Genomic DNA, 21,294 nt, shown 5'->3' with positions numbered 1-21,294 from the left:
GGGCGACACGGAGGGTCCGCGCTCTGCCGCCAGCGCGGCCCCGCCCCGCGTCCACGCTGCAGAGAGCCCAGGCCAGAGGGCGCCCGCGCACTGGCCCACGTGCTGCGCCGACAGACAGGGAGCCAGAGGCAGCGCAAGCCAGCAAGGGAGCCAGGGCCTTCTGCCACCACCGCGCAGCCCCCGGCCCCCAGCTGGGACCCGGACCCGGAAGGACCTCGCCCCAGGAGAAGGTGCCCGAGGCCCAGAGGGTGGGGGAGGCGTGGTCCGTCCGGGGAGACCCCGTGGCCCTGGGACCGCCCTGGGGCAGGGCTCCGGGCGGGGGTGCGGGGCCGGGGTTGCGGCCCGCGAGGGCGAGAGGGGGGCGAGGCGGGGACCGCGGCGGGGGTCGGGGTCGGGGTCGGGGTCGGGGTCGGGGTCGGGCCTGGCTGGAGAGGCGCCTACAGGCGGGAGGGTCGCGGCGGGGTGGGTCTTAAACCGCGCTGTCGCCCCTTTCGCCTTCACAGGCGGCGGAGACCCTGGCCGTTCTCCCCCAGCCCTCGGCTCCTGCCCCAGTTCTCCCCCACCCCCAGCCGCGGTGCCACCCTGGTCTGCGCTTGGCGCCCTTCGCTGCTCCCGGTATCAGCCTGGGCCGGCTGCAATGCAGGCGATGGTGATGGCGATGCTGCAGGACTGGTGCAGGTGGCTGGGCGTCCGCGCTCGCCAGAGGCCTGCTCATCCAGGGCTTCCCGGAGGACTGTGAGGAGGCCGAGCTCCTTCAAGCTGATTGGAGAAAGCATAGCGGTGCCAATATCAGCTTTATCCTGTAGAATGAGTGTTGCCCTGAATCAGCTATGTGACCCTGCCTGCCCATTAAATGGTGTGCTCTGATGTCGTAAATAGGAGTGTCAATTGTTAGATCAACAACAGGATCACTGTGCACTTGCTCCCCATGTATGACCTTTGTGCTTAATGTGTTGCACTATGAGAATTAACGGTAAAAGTAGTATTCAAACGGTACTCTATACTTTGTGTGCCTGTGTGGGTGCAAACTGCTGAAATCTTAGTATAGAGTTGATCTGTATATAATCAAAAATGATCTTAATGAAGAATGAGATGGGAGAGGGAGTAGGAGTAGGGATGGTTTGGGGGTGGGATGGCAGATATGGGGGGGAAGAACCGCTGTAATCCAAAAGCTGTACTTATGAAATTTATATTTGTTAAATAAAAGTTTTCTATAAAAAAAAGAAATGTAGCAGTACCATTTATACCACTACATGCTTATTTCCATTTGTCATTCTTTATATTTTTCCTTTTGAAAATCTGAAACATTATGTATCATTTACTTAATATTTATTATTTATTTTTCAGTACAACAAGAAGGCAAATATTTAAACATGCATAAACACAAACACTACATGCAAATAAATATTAGACATTTTGTAAACACTTCAAAAAAGGAGTACTGACAGGCGCCAGCACTGTGGTGTAGTAGGATATTCCTCAGCCGGCAGTACCACATCACATATGGGTACAAGTTCTTGTCCTGGCTGCTCCACTTCTAATCCAGCTCTCCGCTGTGGGCTGGGAAAGCAATGGAGGATGGCACAGGTAGTTGGGCTCCAATCTCTCTGCTAGATGAGAGGGCTTCTCTGTCCCATTCTAGGGACCCCCAGAGCAGTCACCGGCTCTTCATTTGGATTTTCCTTTGCCGCCCCCCGCCCACCGTCTGTCTCTCTTTCCATCATTCGCTATAAGGCTGACTTTCAAATAAATAACTCTTCAAAAAGCAAATAAAATGGAAAGTCCACAGAAAGGCACCCCTCTCCTAACAAACGTGGTATTTTTGAATGATTTTTAAGACAATTTCATCAGCACAAAGAATTCATGGCCACCCCATGAACTGGTCTGCCTGTGATTCTATCCTCCTACCTTTTCCCTTCCCTTTCCTGATTGGTTACTTACTTTCACTCCTCACTATGGGCCAGACCCCAAGTCAGGACCCCAGGCCTAAGCTCTTGCAGGCTTTGTTGGAAACTCGTGGCCAAACATTAAAACGGGAGTTAACTGGAAGATTTTGGGAAACTGCTGCGGGCGTGTGCCCGTGGCTTGAGGCAGTAGCCATGATCCGTGCATCTGGGAGAAGGTTTTACAAGCTGCCCAACGGCAGGCGGTGAATGCCAACACAACTGCCCCATACACTGAGCAACTGCTGGAGACCATAGCCGTTGGCCTTAACCCCAATGTGACTGTGAACTCTGGGTGGCAATGATGTTTCCATTTTAAGTACAGGGACTGGGACAAATGTTCCATTCTAGGGTGGAAAGTCGATAGTGCAGAATTCTGTGCTTGCTAGTGGGGACAAGGGTTATACGGTGAATCTATGCACCTTCTGATCTTTCTGGTGTGAACCTAAAATTGTACTACAAAAGTAAGTCATAGGGGGCTGGTGCGGTGGTGCAGTGAGTTCAGCTGCTTGCGTACAGTGCCAACGTCCCATATGGATGCCGGTCTGAGTCCCACTTCTGATCCAGCTCCCTGCTCACCTGCCTGGGAAAACAGCAGATGGCCCACGTGCTCAGGCCCCTGCAGCACCAGGTCGCATGGGAGACTCAGATGGGACACCTGGCTCCAGCCTGGCCCTGCCCCAGCCATTGCAGCCATTTGCGGAGTGAACCAGTGGATGGAAGAACTGTCTGTCCCTCCCCCTCTCTCTGTAACACTTTCAGATAAATAAGCTTAAAAGAAAAAAGTCATATACACACAGACGTACCCTCACCTAACAGTTTCTTTAATGGCAAAAAAAAAAAAAAAATCCTTCCCTTCAGAAAACGAGGGAGCTACTCAATTGGGCAGCTGACTCATTCCAGGAAGGACAGCTGACTCATTCCAGGAAGGAAGGGGACGAGCAAAACATTAACCATCACGTCACTAAGTCCATGCTATCCTAACTCCCGTCTTTTCATTCTCTGTTATAAAGTCACTTAGATAGCTAAGAGTGAAAACCAGAACTCTCAGCAACGACACTTAGAGAACTTACTCTACCCTTGCAGTACGGTCAGAATTCTTTCAAGTGAGGATCTTAATAATCAGATGTAGTTCTTAGACTTTTGTACTGAAATGTGCATCCACCTGGGGAATGAACCAGCGGATTGAAGCTCTCTCTCTCCCTCTCTCTCCCTTCTCTCTCTGTCTGTCTGTCTGTCTGTCTTTCCATCATTCGCTATAAGGCTGACTTTCAAATAAATACATCTTCAAAAAGTAAATAAAATGGAAAGTCCACAGAAAGTCACCCCTCTCCTAACAAACGCGGTATTTTTGAATGATTTTTAAGACAATTTCATCAGCACAAAGAATTCATTTCACTGACTTTTCCCAAATACACTTTAAATAATTGCATATTTATTGCATGAAATGTATCCACAGAACAATTTGAGGTGTCATTAAATGTAAAATGTATACATTACAAGAGGAAACCTATCAGAATTAATCATTCTTCAGAGGAATGTGCATCTAAAATTCCACATTCTCACTGATTAAAGCTGAAAAGCAAAGCACTCTAGTTATTTTATGTCTGAAGACAAGTGAGATCATCAGACCATTACATAACAACGTATTCTAATTACAAAGGGAAACCTATCAGAATTAATCATTTCTCAGAGGAATGTGCATTTGAATTCCGCATTCTCACCTAATATCAAAGTGGAAAAGCAAAGCACTCTGGTTACTTTTGTCTGAAGACAAGCATTGAGAAACTTAAATCATTACATAACAACTTATTCTAATTAAATTATCATAAAGTAATAATTATCGTCATCACGAACAAATCAATTTTGTTTGTTAAGTTTGTTAACCAAATACTGGCAATCAACACTAAGGCCAGGTGTTATTTACTGGTGGACCAGAACTTCCTTGAATGACACCTTGATGTCTGTGTGGAAAATGACAAAATCAGAAATCCACAGCTTAGCACAGATATCTCGCCAGGTATCTTAATTATGTGTCCCAGCTTAGCTTTTTTCAAACACCCAGAGGTGAGTTGCTTTTAACTATGCTTGTAAGGCCTTAGAGTAGGGTCTTTTTGGAAACAGCATTTGCTTATGAATTGGCTCCATACCATAGGGAGGAAATACAAGACAGTGCACAGGTTACAGTTTGTCTTCTTTACTCCTTCAAGGAAGGACGATGTACCCTCTAGAGGGAGCTCTGCCTTCTGAGACCGACACAGATCCGCTGAGGCCAAACCGAAAACCCTGTCATCCCTACTGCTACACGTACATTGACCGGAGGAGGGAGGAAACTTCACCATCACTACCAAAGAGCCAGAGTGTTATACACGTAACCCCTCCACTGCTGCTGATCACATTACTGTTTAGGGTTCAGGGGGGCAAGAGAAACATGGTCTTGCATTTCACAAACGAACTAGTGACAAAGAAGATGTGCTTATATCTGCGAGAACTTGAATTAGTGTAGCTAACGTTGGACTTTCAGACAGAACTTGAGTGGAAGTTCCTTCTTCAGATTCATAGAAGCAGCATGGCTTGCAGAGATTGTTGAATACTCGCCAACTCTTGCTGTTGCTCCTTCAAAACAAGGAAATGCCGATAATCATTACACACATTTCTGCAAGTGAAATATCCCTCGGCTCGCATCAATCAATCCTTAGATTTCAGTATTAAACACAGACTGCTTACAGTTGCAGCAATAATTTTGTTCTTCAAGATGTCAATTTCGTTTTTGAGCTTCTTTTGCTCATCAGTAAGCAGGCTTTGCTGGCTCAGCTCCAAGTCGTTGATACCCTAAAACAGAAACTCGGGTTCAGTCAGAAACCACCACACGTGGCTCATGTTCTAAAAGGGCAAACTGAAATTTCAGGAGTAACACTCAAATATTCAAATGAGCTCACTTTTTATTTCAAATAAAGAATTGTGATGAATATAGGCAACAAAAGCACCCGCTTGGAAATTTCTCAGAAGTCAGATTTGAGGGCGATGCTGCCACAGGAGGTACAAGAGTTGTACAATGAGTTGGGGAAAATGGGCAGCTGAAGAGTTAAGGGGAAGATGGAGCAGAGACAGAGAAAGACTGGCAGTCCCATGTCAGGTTATGCCATAATTTTTCACAGCTAATGACCCACCCACTACCACTAGTGCTCCACATAACATGAGTTGCTCAGAGGAAACTATAAACGGTTTGTTAAATGTCAGCTTCGCGTTCAGGAAAATGTATCGTAGAGTATGTTCTGAATCTTTCTTCATTCAACAAACAGTGAAGCAGCACATACTAAGAAAATGTACCATGTCGAGTGCTATGGTGTGATACGATCAATGAATACACCGTCTCCTCCATATCCCCGTGACAGGAGCAAGCATCCACGCCGAAACAGCACGATTATCGAAAGGAGGGGAAGGGCAACATGCTGCGGCCACACAGCTGAAGACCGCCAGTGATTCAGTTGGCCAAAGAGCAAGGTTTCAATAGGCAAGGAAAAAGGAGGTACACGTCCTCTCCGGAAAGAACCTAGGCAAAGCCTGGAAGCAATGCTGACTTCCTTCAGGGAAAGCCATCAACCTACAGGGGTGAGAGTCAAGAAGGAATGCAGCAAAGGAAGCTCTCAGAGGGTGGGTCAGCTTGTTCAGGGGTGGGGGCGTCCTTGAACCACCACTCGTTTACAAGGGGGAAGCTACAGGGAGGGCTGAATGAGAGAGTGGGCCTGTGTCTTTGGAAGGTGGTACTGTAAGACCTCTGAAGGGAGGATGGCAGATTCAGAACTCAGGTGAGGATACAAGCAAGGGAGATTAAAGAAAGCAATGAAAGTGCCACCACCGAGGTGGGTAAAAACTGCAGGGGACACCGGCCGGGAAGGATGCGGGATTTGGAAGACGCCAAAACCTAGTGCCAAACTTTCTACCCTAACTTTGGTAATACCCAGCGCTGACATTTAGAAGGTATCTTTCTATGCGAGTCTTCACCCCGATTCCCAGATGGACAGCTGGGGAACATGGGAGTTCCATGTCTCTCCACTTGCTAGCTCCTCTTAAATGACCACTTTGTAGACAGAGAATTCTAAGGCCGGTCAAAGATTTATAGTTCAAAGCTCCCTTGAGCAGTTTGCAAAAAAACCATCTCAACCTGTCTAGATGAGCGACGTTTTAATAAGCAGCATCACAAGACTCTTAAAAAGGACATCCTGGAAACAAGACTGCATTGGTTCCTGAACCATGCATACCTGCGGGAAACAAAGGTCAGTGTCTGGGCCATCTCTTACCATTATTATGAAGAAAGAACTAAAAGTGACTGTGCCATAAGTATGACAAGATGAACCTCACAGGACATGGTACAAAATAATGGGTACTCAATGCTTACACTTGCTACTTGCTCGATAACAACCAAAACAAAGTCTGTAGAATATCCAGAAAAAAGACATCTGGAAAGGACTGACTTCCATCCTACTTTCCACTGCGTTTACTGCTGATCATCTAAAAATCAGTTGTTCTGCATGAAAGCATGAGAATTGAACATGTTAACAAGCAATCAATACTCTATGAGCACAAGATGCATCTTCCTTGGCAAATTTACAATTTAACTATTCCTGATTTAAATACAGCCCTCCAATCCTACCTGCTTCCCTACTCTCCCCCCCTCCCCGCCGAAATAAAGACCAGTATGGAATTCTAAAATGGAAAGTACATTCACTGGCTGCCTTAAAGATGGAAGAATCAATTGAAAGATGCAAAAAGAATAAGAGTCACAAATATATATAATGAAAAGCTATTTTTCCGTAAGTGTGGAAAGAACCACACTGTCTTCTACCACTACATGCACATGGTATTTCTCAAGAATGCATTGTATTACCAAACACAACTGACCTTTAAGAATTCCTCATACAGGTTCTTAACTGTAGTCAGCGTCTCCATTTGAACATTTTTAGCTTGCAGGAAAAGCCTTCGGTGGTCGTGAAGCATCCTCTACAATATTTTTAAGAAGGGATAAAAGTCAGATAAATCTTGACATGTAGAAAACATATACCAACCGACGCTAAGTTTTAAAGACCTGTCTTTAAATCAATACTTGCTAACGAGTTCTGCTTTAACAGCTTTTGTGAACAAATTTAATTGCGTGTGTTCAACATTTCTACACCAAGAACACACACTAATTCTTTCTTTCAGTCATTGAGTGGGAAGCAATTTCCTTTTAACATACGCCTTAGTTCTTGATTTCAAAGTCCACAGAGACTCTTCTCAATAATCAGTCTGCCATGCACTGGTAAAATCCGTACAGTAATCCTACCTACCTAACAGATATCACGTGAGAAACAGTGTTTCTTACCAATATGGAAAGCGTGTATACACTCCTGTTCATTCTGACATGCACATAATGCTGGCCGTCCTGTTCCCTGACCTGCACTCCAGCAGTGCTTTTGTCCTCTCCCCCACCTGCTGCACACTTGTGCAGTCGGCCCCTAGATTTTGTTATTCCTGGTAAGCTTACTGCGTACACAATATAAATAATAGTGGAATTAGGTTAGAACTCTACACGTCAGGTGCCTTTCTGAGCCATCCAATGACATCATCCCCTAAATCCCTCATTTAATCTCAATGCGTGTCTGAGAGTTAAGTCCTCACCTTAGGCCTCCATTCACCAAAGAAGGAAATCGAGGCAGAGAAACACTTTTCTCGTGGCTTCACAGGTAGCCACTGGTCGGACCAGAGTTGGAGCCACCAGACACCCTGGAACCACTGTACCTTAGTGTTTCTCCATTTTTCCCAACATGTAGCCACGATCGCCCAAACTTTGTGAGTCACTCACGTTGTACCACAGCTGGGAAATCTCTTGGGCCTCACATCATCAAAAGGAACAACTTCTGCTGTCCAGTAGCCCATCCCTGTGGCACCGATTTCCTCAACCCCACCTTAAATTCCACAGTCTGTCACTGTATCTCTGGCCCTGAAGACAGACCTCGCCCCTTTTCTCCCTCTGTCATTGTGCTTGGCTATACCCCAGTCTTGGAAAGCCCACCTCCCTACCTGCTGTGCTACAGTGACCACAGCTGGTATCGCTTGAAATTCACGATCACCATGACACTAACCTAACTTGGACTTGCAATGCTTCTCGGTAACTGTATTCCACTAGTCCATTCAGCAGCCCGCATCCAGGAAGTATTCCTTGCCTTCTCCCCCTACCCCCAAAAGGCAGTGACTGCTCCCCCCACCCACGCTCACGCCTGACTGATGACCTAACAAGCTCACCACAGCCCAAAGGGTCGTGCAGTCTCCCATCATCGCCCCTTCCACCCTCCTTTGTCCATCTGGGCTCATGAGCTCTCATTTCTCTCTGCAATTTCTGCATGAACTGTTGCTACTGGAGACTTTGGCTACAACCGAGTAATCAGTTAAGAGGCCTAGCCTGATACCAACAGTTAGTCTTTCCTGCTGTTTCGCGGTTTTCCGCACACCCGTGTCCCACTCTTCAAAGAAAGTCAGGAACTGCCGAGAATAGCTGTAGCGGATATTTTGCCTGTAAAACATAGTGATGAGCACAGTCGGATTTCACAATGACATGGAAAATTCAACATACGCAAACAAAACCTATTTGACACGCTTTTTTAGTGCAAAGGGAGAAGGGGACAAATAGTAGCTGAAAACTTCTCACGGGAACACAGAAGGAGAAAAGTTTTGTTCTCATTGCCGAGGTGCTTGTTCCTAACTGACTGGTACAGAAGCTGTCTCACACACTTTACCTCTTGAAGCAAGAGGAGGATTGGGTGCACCGTACATTTTCCAGAATATTAATTTTATCTAAAAGTGTTTACATTCCACCTCCTCCTTCTATCATATGACGTGGAGAATCTCATATGGTATGTAGAATTCAATGAGGATATCACACCCACTCACCCTGGACAATTTCCAAACTAACTGCTTCTTCCTACTTGCACACCAGCGATATTTAAGCAACAAAAACAAAATTAACAAAATGTAGTCAAAATACACAAAACATTTACAATATGATTAGCTGTTTTTACATAACTGAATTATCACTGAGTCTCAAGTGACTAATGCTTTAACACATTTACATTTCAGTCAGTTATCGCATTTCCAGAAGTGTATATAACCTGACTGTATGGGAAGAAAATGTCGTCCTTACCTGAAAGGACAAAAACAAATCATATTCGTTGGCTTCTAAGTCGTGTGTGCGTGCACGTGTGTGTTTCTGATGCGTGTGCATGTGTGTGATGTACACAGAAGTTAGGAAACTTATCTACCTAAAGTAAAACTGAGGGGAAATAGCCTTTTCCCGGGAGTCACCAATGAATAGAAGATTGTGTAAAGTTCCCTGCACCAATAAACGCTTCAGAAACGATAGAGGGGCCGGCGCTGTGGCGTGGTGGATAAAGCCGCCACTTGCAGTACTGGCGGCCCATATGGGTGCCGGTTCGAGTCCCGGCTGCTCTGCTTCCAATCCAGCTCTCTGCTATGGCCTGGGCTGGGAAAGCAGTGGAAGACAGCCCGAGTCATTGGGCCCCTGCACCCGCGTGGGAGACCCCAAAGAAGCTCCTGGCTCGTGGTTTTGGATGGGCACAGCTCCAGCCGTCGTGGCCATCTGGCGAGTGAACCAGCGGATGGAAGGCCCCTCTCTTCTTTGCCTCCCCTTCTCTCCCTGCGTAACTCTGACTTTCAAACAAATAAATGAATCTTAAAAGAGAGAGAAATGACAGAAATGTTACGATTCAAAGGAGTCTAGCGCATTACCATTGCTCTTTTTGCACTTTCAAGATCTGCTCAAATTTCTCCTTGGTAGCGTTGGGAGAATTATCTGCATTCACTGTGCGCCTTCTTCTCTTTGCCGGAAGGGCCAACTGAACGTCAGCTACATGGAAGATAAATACTCACTGAAACTTAATGTGGAAAAGTACTCTGTACCCATATATCCAAATCAACATGGGAGACGTTGGCTCAGCAGTATTGGAAAGACATCTACAAATCCTAATACGGACACCGTTCCGAAAAGCAAGATTTACTCATCTTCTGTGAACACGTACGGGGCAATGCTAGTATTCCAACTCTAGTTGTTTACGGATGGATCAACTTTTAATTTAGGGACGAGAAAGAAGGAATAATCACGAAAATAGTTCCCGCTTGTGAAAATACGTACAAAGAGTCTCAAAACACGACTTCAAGTTCATGAGAACTTGGTTAAAAAGATCAAATTGTTTACACTTATGAGGTACCCTCAAGTTCAAAGGACACCATTATGCAGAATATAGTTAGCGCTAAATGGATAACACACACCAAGCATTTTATGCTTAGCAGCTCCATCAAAATGATAGAAAAATAGTTCAACACACAGTAAGATTGCTTTGAAACCACCAGGTAAATGATTCTTTTAGCTGAAGTTGACCGAGAGAGGCAATGCCTGTGGGCATGCAAGTTCCACGTTCAGCAAATAAATAGGTTCAAGGGTAGAGACTGTCCCCGAGCTTTGAAGAACACATTGGTATCCACTATTACTGTGTTTCTAAAAATTCTCAAACTACACGTAATGCTTCAGTAAGCATCGGATTTTCCCTCGGGAATCTACTGAGTTATTTTCCGTTACTCACAAGGGATCTGCAGGGCCATAAAAATATTCTAAACTTACTCTACCCATCCATACCAATCCATCTCTTGAGCGACTCCTAGAAGAACAGCTTTGTCCACACCAAAAGAACAGAGCGCTCAAAGCATACTTGCACAGGTGAGTTATCTCTACACAGGTGTCCAAAATTGGTTGGGATTCTTTGCTAAGGGTCCTCTCGCTAAAGGCTCTTGGCGAAGAGCCAGCAATTTACACGTTTTTACCAGTGTGGTCCTCTCAGACAGCTAGCGTAACAGACATTTCACACGGCACTACAAAATTTATGACTGTTTGGATCCAACTGCACCTCCTCAATAGCTAGAAAAATTATCTGAAATCTCTAATACTCAGTTTGTTGACAGTAAAACTGTGTTCCAGAGGACGCAATTTGTAGGCTACTCCAAAGAAAACATCAGATATCTGTAAAAAACATTAACTATATTAGTAGCATGAAGAACTGGCATGAGAAATTAACATAGCGCATACTGTATATGTGCTAAAAGGGGATCACTCCCCCCACCCCCCACTGTCTTTGAATGCATGACATTTCTACCTGGACAAAGCAACAGGGTCACTCTTACTCTTATCATCAGAAGACCGTCAGCAGCGTTCTTGCTTTCCGCATCAACAATCTAAAAAGCTAAGTAAGGAAACCTGTGAAGCTGAATCACTCACGACACTGACACAGAATCCTACATACGAGGAGACCAGTCCTGTAGTCCAGCGTGCAATGCTGTCTACTATAATGCTTTTTATGGTTTAGGTTGGTTGTTTGCAAGGGCAAATAGCTGAGAAAGCATACCTGTACGTCCTCGTGACACCTTCTGGGCGTCATCCCTGTGGAAAAGCCACATCAGAGATTTAAAACAAAGCTAGATAAAATGGCAGGTGATTTGGAAGACCTCTCATGCCACGTGTTTCCTACGGAATAGTTATTAGTGGGGCCAAAGGTCACTGTTCTCAATGTAGCTTAGGTGGCGGGCAAAACACACTTTAAACACATTACCCCACTTCCACTTCCAGCGCAGCTGCTCCAGCAGAAGCAGAGCTGTTCCCGTGGGGATCAATTCCTGGATTGCCGGCTGCGTTGAAATGAGGAGAAACACACTTGGTTAAAGGTGTAGCCAACGCGGAACATTTCTCAGGGAGAACCGTCACTCTCAGGGTGGGGTGTGATTCTCAGCCTCTTGGCCAGCAACCCCTCTGAAGGCAGACCTGCCAGGGGCATTCCTCAGGTGCAGGACGCTGGAATCGGGCCAGGGCCCAAGACCAGGTTACGTTGGCCTTTGTCCCAGGCCATCGGGGTCTGGCGCTCAGAAAGCTCTGCGCTGCACGTCAGACACGTGGGAAGTAAGGACGCGCAGGGCCAGGACAGCGGCCGTGGGAAGCCACTGGCACCCTGCCATGTGGTGGAAGCCTCAAGAGGGAACTGCCAAGTCTGCAAAGCCATTTTTCAGACTCCGGGCTTGGCGCGTCTGCCACGCGGTGGAGGCCAAAGGCAAGACCCGGGGACCGGGGCCGCCCAGTGTGCCACGTGCCAGAGATGAGCCCCGCCCTCCCCTGGGAAGGGCACATCCATAAGAGAAGCTGGGCCCCGGCCCCGCCCACCCTTTACCTTGGTGCCGCAAGTTCCAGGCTTCCAGATGGGAGGGTTTGCTTCGGGTCGCTGAAGCTTCCCGGAAGCGCTTCCTGCTCTCGGGCGCCATGGCGGGCTGCATGCTTCCACGTGCGAGTGAAGGCTCCCGGGCTAAAGGCATGGGGGCAGGGGACAGGAGTTGGGGGCCGTGCCACGGATGCCGCGTCATGGAGGCCAACGGCACCACCGCCTGGCGAACCTCCAGCCTCCTGCTGCGGGCAGGGAGGGAGGCACAGGCAGGGTTGGGCAGGACTGGGCAGGGGACCGCCACTCCCACGCTTCACACCTACCCGCAGTCCCCTGTGCCGCCCTCTTCCCATGGAAAGATCCCGGCTCCAGCACTGGGGCCTGCTGACGCGCCATAGGCAGCCCCCACCCCCAGGAGGCCTTCTGGTGACCCGAATGGCAGGCCCTGACCGTTGGCAGAGCAGTAGGGACACGCACAGACATCCCTGCCTCACCCCGGGTCCACAGACCCACAGCTCCCCCCCCCGCCCAACGCCTCCGACACCACCCTCCAAGGACCTCAGGAGTGGTCCAACCCGTGCCTGGAAGCCGCCTGGCGCAAGCCTGGGCCCCAGCCCCAGCCCCAACCCCAACCCCAACCCCAACCCCGAACTCGGCCTTTCAAGTCACTGCTCGCCCTCCCTCAGGGTCTCCCTCAGGCCCCGACAAAACACAACGCCAATGGGAGGATGTACCCCCAGACATCTGCCGGTCCGGCCCCACCCGGGAAGCCAATCCAGGTCCCCAAATGGCCGCAGAGCACCGCCCACCCCAGTCACTTGCTGCTGCCGCCTCCCCAGGGGTCTCACAGGCACTGAAGACAGCAAGATCAACGGCGACCCCCTCCGCAATGAGTTCCTCTCACACAGGGTTGGCTCTGGGCGGGCTGCGTGCTGATTGGTCAGCACAACGCCTGCGCAAGGCCGTCCCTGCGGAGCCACGCCCCTTCTGCCTCGCGGAAACCCCCTCTGCACGAGGGGGTGACGCTTGGCGTTCTGACGCTGCCGTCGTTTTCCGGCACTTCCTGTTCCTGGACGATGGCGCGGCAATGCCGGCCTCGTGGCCTGCCGCGGACACCGTGCCTAACCCAGCGCCACGGACAGCGGCCCATTCCTGTTCCTACTCCATCCTTTTGAGGTGGGCAACGATTATATTCATCTCTGAACGGGGTTCCTGGGGGTCATGTCTCCTGCCAAGCTAAAAATACTTAGGGGAGACTAGAGACGTGCGCAAATACTAACCAGAGAGTGGTAACGTGCGCAGATACGAATGGCGTATTTATTTAGCGGTCGAGGAATAAATACCCATCGTCTTGTGATTGTGCATCACCCCTCACAGAAAAACCCGTCATGAGCGGGCCAAAGTATTGCCCTAGAACGGGAGAAAGTGTACTTTGTTGGGTGGCCTGTGGTGAAAGGCGAAGAAAACAAGAGCGGCCACCTGAGCGTGTTCAGCTGTAGAAAGCGAGCCTCCCCTCCTACCGCCAGCCCTTCCCATACCCCCCACCGCCTCTCATCTGTCCTCAGTCCCTCCGCCGGCACTTCCCAACCTCGCATCTTTCCTCCGGCCCTCCATTCTGCCCCCCCCACCCCCATTCTTCCCATCAGCACTTTCCACCCTCCGCCTGCCCCGTCTTTCCTCCTGCCAGTCCTTCTGGCCGTCCCTCCATCTTTCCTCCCACCAGCCTTTCCACCCGCCCTCCCCGCAGGACTGCCTGCACCCCAGGACTCCCCTCACCCGCCACCCTTCTCCCTTCCTACCCTGCCTCCCCCGCACCTCCCCTTGCCTGCTCCTGCACCTAGGACTTCCTCCCGTTGGCCCACTCCCTGCTTGCTCCACCTTGCTCCCCCACCTCCTAACCATGGTCTGCGGCAACTAAGGGGGGAAACAAGAGCCACACCTCTGAGCATAGTTGCTCAGCCACGGGCTTTCCTCCATCCAGCCCCAGCCACCCCTCCCGCACCCGCCTGCCCCCTTCCCCTTTTCAACCACGGCTTACCCGCTCTCCCACGACTACCCCCGCACCCACCTCCCACTGCCTCCCCATGCCTCCCTCACCAGCCCCCCTCCTTGTTCCGCCCCCCTTTGGCCTCTCTCCTCCTCCTTCTGCCTCCTGCCCCCCCCACCGCCCCCCATGCTGCCTCCTCCCCCTCTGCCACTTGTTTCTGAGGTGCAGTGTGGTACCCCCCATCAGGTACACAGATGAGGTGGAGTCTTAGCGTGCACCCCGGTGGAGGATGCCACAGGTGCGCCCTGGGAGGGTGAGCGTATCAAGCTGCCAGTTCAAGAGACAGACACTGCTTTGCAAGGGTACAAGAGTTACAGCTCGCCTAAACGTCGAATAACTGCCTAGTTACATCATGCCATCTCCTCCCTCCCCTTGGAGAATTCTGTCCCTTGATCTTGAGGGGATGCTGAAGAATGATGATCCATCTTCTAGAGTTACTTTGTACTGGTCGGGGTCATGGACCTTTCGTATCCTGGGAGTGGAAATCTTGCCTGTCTAATCTAGTGCGTCTATGTGAAGAGGCAGAAGATCTCTGTCTGCTTGTGCCAGTGGTGTGGCCCCTGCATGGTCATCATTACTTTGGTCACTCAGCACGAGCATAATTGGAAAGACAGACCATAGGTGGGATCCTCTTAAGAAAGGGAGCATTTATTGTTTCCCAAATAGTGGGGACTAATAGGCTTTCCTTACCCAAAGTATGGAACCAAGCCTGGTGGTAAAGTTTTTCAATTGTCTCTCTCAGTAAACAGACTGCCCTTAGAGTAAATGTGACACAGTCCATTAATCACCGCACACGTTCCACTTTGTTGTACCAGTATGTATTCTAGGGCTAGTCAGTTGTCCACGATACCTTAGGTATAGCATTCTGAGACTTGAGTATTTGGTGTAAAATCTGGCCTGAAGTCTGGGCTAGGTCGCCACAGGCAATAGACAGTTTTTGAAAGCAGCTTCATGAGACACAGCTGGATCTCCTCTTGTGAGACGAGCACACCAGGGAGTTTTCCTGCCTGTAACAAAGAAATGAGAAGATGGAGGAAAGACGTGTCTCCCACAGTGTGCACTGGCCTTGAGGTGACCAAACGAAATGATTTTACGTATGCTTTAACTTTTTGAAGAGTAGTTGAGGTCTTCAGTTGGCCCACAAGGGTAGGAAGGCTTATCTTATGTACACTTACGAAGATTCAACAAGTAAAAGGTTAAATCCTGACAGATGTACCCAGCTTGGAATACCCTGTATCTTAACTGCAGTGGGAGCGCTGAGTAGCGCCTTGGAAGGTCCCTTCCGTGTAGGCTGTAATTTGGTCAGAAGTGGTTCATCCCTTCCAAGTTTTTAACAGAATGAGCACTCCTGGGGAGCTTGGCAGCTTGTGACTTTTGGGGACTTGTCCCGGGGTAGTTTCTGTTCCCATACTCTTTCAGAGCCTCTAGTGCCTGTCCTACTTTGGCAACATGCTTTTTCTGAGTACTGGGATCAAAGAGAACCTCAGAATTGAAAAGGGTCTTCAATGTAGCGTTTCAAACGTGCTCAGTTTAAGGGCAGCCTTAGGTGCTGTTCTCATCCTGAGCAGGTCAATGGACAATAGATCAGACCGTGATTCTGAGGTTTCTGTTGGCGTAAATGTGACACAGCCCATTAATCACTGCACGTGCTCCACTTTGTTGTACCAGTATGTATTCTTGTGCTAGTCAGTGGTTCATGACTACCTTAGGAAGGGCATTCTGAGACTTGAGGATTTGGTGTAAAATCTGGCCTGAAGTCTGGGTTAGGTTGCCACAGGCAATAGGCAGTTAAGATACGGGGTATTCCAAGCTGTGTGCATCTATCAGGATTTTTCATTATTTGAGTAGGGAGATCAGAGCTTTGCCAGAGTTCATAAAGACCTTAATTAGCTAGAAGTGCTGTGGCAGTGACTGCCCTTAGGCATGCAGGCCATACTGACGACACCCGATCTGGTTACTTAGAAAAGTAGGTCACTGGCCACAAAAGTGGACTCAGCCTCCGAGTGAGTGCACCCAACGCTATTCCCCGTTTCTCTGCGCAAAGAGAGAGACCCACTTGTCCGAGATATTTATTCCTAGTGCCTACAAGTTCTTGAATCCCTTCCGGAAAACCCACTGGTTGCTCCTCTGCCCAGTGAAGAGTGTCTGTGTCAGGACCATTTAAATAGTCTCCTAGATAGATTTGGCTGTCAACCAAATCCTAGAATCCATATCCTACAAAATCCACCCCCCACCCCCATTCCCTGGAACGTCCTTAGCTGTTTATCTTTGGTGGCTCCATGCACAGTACCTTCCTGAACCTTCAGTGAAAGAGCACGTCTTCCTGGGCTCATAATATGTCCTAAGCAGTTTAATTCTTGTTTGGAAATCTGAGCTTTGGTTGGGGAAACGTGTCATTGTCTCCCTAAGGAGTTTAAGATCTAGGTTTTACTTTTATCTGAGTCCTCGTGGGTGGACCTGCAAGTGCGAATGTCATCTGCGTTTTGGAGAATGGCTTCGGTCGTCAGTTGGAGTTCCCTGTGTTCCTTTGCAAGAGCATTACCAAACAAGTGAGGACTATCTCTAAAGCCTTGAGAAAGGACTATCCCAAGTATACTACTCAGTTACATTGGGAGATGAATCAGTCCACTCAAATGTAAGTGGAAACCGGGATTCTGGGAATAACGGTATGTCAGAGAAAGCATCCTTTAGGTCCAGCACTTTGGCATAGTGAGTAAAGCTGCTGCCGGCAGTGCCTGCATCCCACATGGGCGTGATATTCAAGTCCCAGTTTCTCTACTTCTGATCATCTCTCTGATATGACCTGGGAAGACAGTAGAAGATGGCCCAAGTCCTTGGGCCCATGCACCCATGAGGGAGACCCGGAAGAAGCGCCAGGTTCCTGGCTTCGGATCAGAGGAGTTTCGACCAGTGTGGCCAGATGGGGAGTGAAGCAGTAGATGCAAGACCTCTCTCTTTCTCTGTGTCTCCTTCTCTCTGTGTGTAACTCAAATAGATTTCTAATAGACTTTCAAATAGATTTCAAAACGGATTTCAAATAGGATAAATAAATCATTTTAAAAAATGAGGAACCTTGGAGTAGGTGCTGTGGCATACCAAGTAAAGCCACGGCCTGTGGTGCGGGCATCCCACGTGGGCACTGGTTCAAGTCCCAGCGGCTCCACTTCCGATCCAGCTCTGTGCTGTGGCCTGGGAAAGCAGTAGAGAATGGACCAAGTCCTTGATCCCTGCACCCGCGTTGCAGACCCAGAAGCAGCTCCTGGCTCCTGGCTTCGGATCGGCACAGTTCTGACCATTGTGGCCAATTGGGTGTGAACCAGTAGATGGGAGACCTCTCTCTCTCTCTCTCTCTCTCTCTCTCTCTTGACCTCTCTCTCTTTCTCTTTCTCGCTCTCTCTTTCTACCTCTCCTTCTCTCTCTGTGTAACTCTGACTTTCCAATAAAATAAATACATCTCTTTGAAAACTGAGGAACCTCAACAAACTTAGGCTAATTTTACCCATCCTGTATCCATCCTGAAGTCACTGGTGACCTCCATGGGGCTATACCAGATGAACGTACTCTGGCCCCCCCTTTACTGATTCCCAGCAGTGGTCAACACAGTTGACTACTGTACTTCTTCTCGTTGCTTTCCTCCTGTCTCCTTTGTCCTCCATAACTACGTGTTGCTTCTGCGCTCCTCTTTGCACTCTGTGAGTCTGTCAGTATCTTGGTTAACCCCACCTCCCAAGTGGCCCTGACATGCTGAGAGTTTCATGGGACTCCGTTTGGCTCAGTTCTCTCCTCGCTGTACAACTCACTGTTTCTCTCAACATGTTCGTATATGCCCATTGCCACCTTTACCATTTACATCAGAGTTTCTGAAAACAAGGTTTGCAGACGGGGAAGGGAGATATCAACATTCAGGATCCTTTGCTCGACCCAAGGTTTACCCATTTAACCCTGTTGGTGCAGATGTGAGACCAGCATTTTAAAGAGGGTCTCCAGGTGGTATTTTCTTTTTAATTTTGTAAGGTGGATAAATTTCAAGTATGGTATTGGTCTTTTGGGGACTGGCTTATCTCACTGCACTAAGCATAAGGATCTCCAACTGCATACATTTTGTTGCAAGAGACGGGATTCAACTCATTTTTATAGCTGGATAGTATTCCATAATAAAAACACGCACGCACGCACACACACGCGCACACACACACAAACGCGCACACACACACACACACACCACAATTTCCTTATCCAGTCATCAGTTAAAGGACATCTGGGATGTATCCATGTCATAGCTATTGTTTTTTTTTGTTTGTTTTAATTTTGTTTATTTCTTTTTGACGTTTAATTACTTGTTTCCTCCTACTAATGTTGGGTTTGGTTTGTTGTTTTTCTAGGTCTTTGAGACTCACTGACAGCTCATTTTTTGATACCTTTACAATTTCTTGATGTAGGCAATAATTGCTGTAAATTTCCCTCTTAACACCGCTTTTTCTGTATCCTGTAAACTTTGATACGTGGCATTTGCATCTTCATTCATTCTCAGGAATAGTTTTGTTTCCCTTTTGATGCCTTCTACGACCCACTCTTCATTCAGCAGGTTGTTGTTCCGTCTCCATACATTTGCGTATTTTTTAGAGATTCTTAAGTCGTTCATTTCCAGCTTCATTCCACTGTGGTCAGAGATGATACGTGGTATGATTTCCAGTTTTTTTTAATCTAGTTGATCTGCCCATTGAGGAAAGTGGAGCGTTTAAGTCCCTGATTACTCTTGTATTGGAGTCTATGTCTCTCTTTAGATCCATTAACATTTTCTTTAAATAGCCAGGTGCCCTGGCATTGGGTGCATATACACTTATTATAGTCACATCTTCCTGTTGAAGTGACCCCTTAATCATTACATAGTACACTTGTCTCTTTTAACAGTTTTTGTGTTAAGTCTATTGTGTCTGATGTGAGGTTGACTGCTCATGCTCGTTTTTGCTTTCCCTTACCATGGGATATATTTTCCATGCCTTACTTTCTGTCTACCTGTGTCTTTGTTGGTGAGATGTGTTTCTTATGGGCAACACATAGATGGGTCTTGTTTTTGAATCCATTCAGCCAGTCTGTATCTTCTAATTGGGGAATTTAGGCTGTTCACTTTCAAGTTTACCATTGATAAGTAGTGACTTGGCCTTGCCATTTTCCCATAAATATCCCTATTGTTTGCCTCGGCTTTCTTTCTGCTTTTGCTAGGAGATTTTTCTGCTTTCACCTTCTTTCACAGTGATGACTGTAGTTCTGTGTTTTTGCGTGTAGCACATCCTTAAGCATCTTATGTAAGGCAGGACGAGTAGTGACGTGTTCTTTGAATTTCTGTTTGTTACAGAAAGTCTTTGTTTCGCCTTCCTTCATAAATGAGGGTGTCGCAGGGTACAGTATTCTGGGTTGACAGTTTTTTTCCCTTAGATTTGGACTGTGTCTCTCCATTCTCTGTCCTAGTCTACAGGGTTTCTGATCAGAAATCAGCTGTCAGTCTAATTGGAGATCCTTTGAAGGTAATCTGTTGCTTCCCTCATGCACATTTCAGAATCTTTTCTTTATGCTTTACTGTTGAAAGTTCGACTACAATGGGCCATGGTGAACATTTTTTTCTGCTCATGTCTATTAGGAGTTCTGTGTGCTTCATGTACTTGGATGTCCCTTACTTTAACCAAATTTGGCAAGTTTTCTGTTATTCTTTCATGGAATAGGCCTTCTAATCCATTCTCTCTCTTCACACCTCCAGGAACTCCTAAGACCCATATGTTGGGTTGCTTGATGGTATCCCATAAATCTCAAACACTGTTTTCAATTTTCCTAACTTCTTCTTCTCCTTCTCTTCCCTCTGCTCTTCCTCCTCTTCCTTCTGACATATATTTCTAAAAGTGTGTCTTTAACTCAGATGTTCTTTCTTCTGCCTCACCAATTCTGTTGTTAAGGCTTTCCACATCTATTTTATATGAAATACTGAATTTTTTCATTCCAACTATTTCATTTTGTGCCCCCTTTGGACGCTCTATCCCAAGGGAAAATTTTTCAACCATGTCATACATGGATTTCTTCTCATTGATTTTCTTCTCACTAGTCCTATGATCCTTCTTTTAATTTCTGTTCAGGCATTTCATCAAGCCGTCTTCAGATTCCTAATATTGAAGTGTTGTCACATTACTTTGTGGGAGTCATGCTGTCTTCCTTGTTCTTGTTCCTTGCATTTCTGGGGATTGTTATGATGCATTTGTGGACATACTTGTTGGATTTACTCTCCTGGTAGATTTTAACTTGGAGCTATGCCTCTGTGATTTAGTGGGGTATCTGCTCTTTCAGGGAGCACTGTACAATGCTGAAGGGTGGTGCAAGAATTCAGGGTGACACCAAGTTGGGCATGGTAGATCTCCTCCGTTGTCAGCAGGGGAGAGGCTGTGATCACTCCTGTTGGGGTAATCCCACCCTCACGTCCTCTCTTCCAATGTGACCGATGCCAGTGGTTAGCCCACAGTGGCCAACATAGATAAGATTTCAATAACCGCCCTGCTTTCTGCTTCCTTCCTGTGTCTGAGGCCATCCTTTGGTGGGTATGTGGTCTCAGGTAGCTTCATGACCCACAACGTGGGGGCTCATCTGGAATCTGTGCCTACGTGGAGTTGGGGCTCCGAGAGGGTGGAGAGACATGTCCCACCCAGTTTTGGGCAGCCTGCTCTGCCTGGGTTCTCAATCCCCGTGGAAGCTGTAGACAAATTCGAGGCTGATTGGCCAAAGGCAAAGCAACAGACACACTGGGAGAAATGAAAGCAAGCACTATGGGCCACCAGCTCACTCCATATGTAGAAACAAGGTAGGAAAAATTGTACTTTATAAGTAATGTCCTGGTGGTAGGGCATTTTCTGGGTCAAATGTGTGTCCCTAGAATGTAGCTGAGAAGCAAGCACAAATCTCAGGGTGTGTGAGATATGTCTGAAAGGGTGGGGGGTGAGCACATCAGAAGGCTTTCAAAGGGACCTCCACACACAGTACACATCCACATTGTGTGGATTGACTGTGCCAAGCC

General features: G+C 47.8%; 2 protein-coding genes and 1 long non-coding RNA gene across 6 annotated transcripts in view; 2 read left to right on the top strand and 1 right to left on the bottom strand.

Annotated features, from left to right (window-relative positions):
• Positions 1-89: 89 nt before the first annotated feature.
• LOC149119761 (uncharacterized) lies at positions 90-1,227 on the top strand. Its single transcript, XR_016228554.1, has 2 exons — positions 90-230; positions 504-1,227. It is a non-coding gene; the product is annotated as an uncharacterized LOC149119761 (long non-coding RNA).
• Positions 1,228-3,356: 2,129 nt separating this feature from the next.
• LOC149119760 (synaptonemal complex protein 3-like) lies at positions 3,357-13,165 on the bottom strand. Of its 4 annotated transcripts, none has more exons than XM_089324697.1 (9): positions 13,042-13,165; positions 12,206-12,337; positions 11,597-11,672; positions 11,393-11,427; positions 9,726-9,843; positions 8,394-8,493; positions 6,846-6,944; positions 4,671-4,775; positions 3,357-4,559 (listed from the first exon to the last, which is right to left on the bottom strand). In XM_089324697.1, exons 2-9 carry the CDS (start codon positions 12,306-12,308, stop codon positions 4,500-4,502), a joined length of 696 nt encoding a protein of 231 aa, XP_089180823.1. In that variant the 5' UTR covers positions 12,309-12,337; positions 13,042-13,165; the 3' UTR covers positions 3,357-4,499. The 4 variants fall into 4 exon arrangements, with proteins under 4 accessions (XP_089180823.1, XP_089180824.1, XP_089180822.1 ...); XM_089324698.1 differs by having other exon boundaries at positions 13,003-13,083; XM_089324696.1 differs by having other exon boundaries at positions 12,928-13,042.
• A 70-nt stretch (positions 13,166-13,235) lies between these two features.
• Positions 13,236-21,294, top strand: part of LOC127490201 (uncharacterized) — a 41,177-nt gene continuing 33,118 nt past the window's right edge. Inside the window, exon 1 of the mRNA XM_051842387.3 lies at positions 13,236-13,369. The gene's annotated coding sequence lies outside the window, so the exon portion shown is untranslated. The remainder of the gene's footprint in view (positions 13,370-21,294) is intronic.

The sequence above is a fragment of the Oryctolagus cuniculus genome, chromosome X, assembly GCF_051225735.1.
Source record: "Oryctolagus cuniculus isolate XC-2025 breed Fujian yellow rabbit chromosome X, ASM5122573v1, whole genome shotgun sequence".
Classification (NCBI taxonomy): Eukaryota; Metazoa; Chordata; class Mammalia; order Lagomorpha; family Leporidae; genus Oryctolagus; species Oryctolagus cuniculus.
Note: the sequence above shows the minus strand (reverse complement) of the source record. Positions and strands in the feature narration are given on the sequence as shown.

What these genes read in the sequence shown, in the direction of transcription:
- LOC149119760 (XM_089324695.1), bottom strand. Translation starts at nt 12,676, where the DNA reads ATGTCTGTGCGTGTCCCTACTGCTCTGCCAACGGTCAGGGCCTGCCAT. An exon ending in CTGGAACTTGCGGCACCAAG is followed by an intron (nt 11,673 to 12,205) that starts GTAAAGGGTGGG and finishes ATTTCAACGCAG; the next exon opens with CCGGCAATCCAGGAATTGAT. An exon ending in ACAAAATTATTGCTGCAACT is followed by an intron (nt 4,560 to 4,670) that starts GTAAGCAGTCTG and finishes CTTGTTTTGAAG; the next exon opens with GAGCAACAGCAAGAGTTGGC.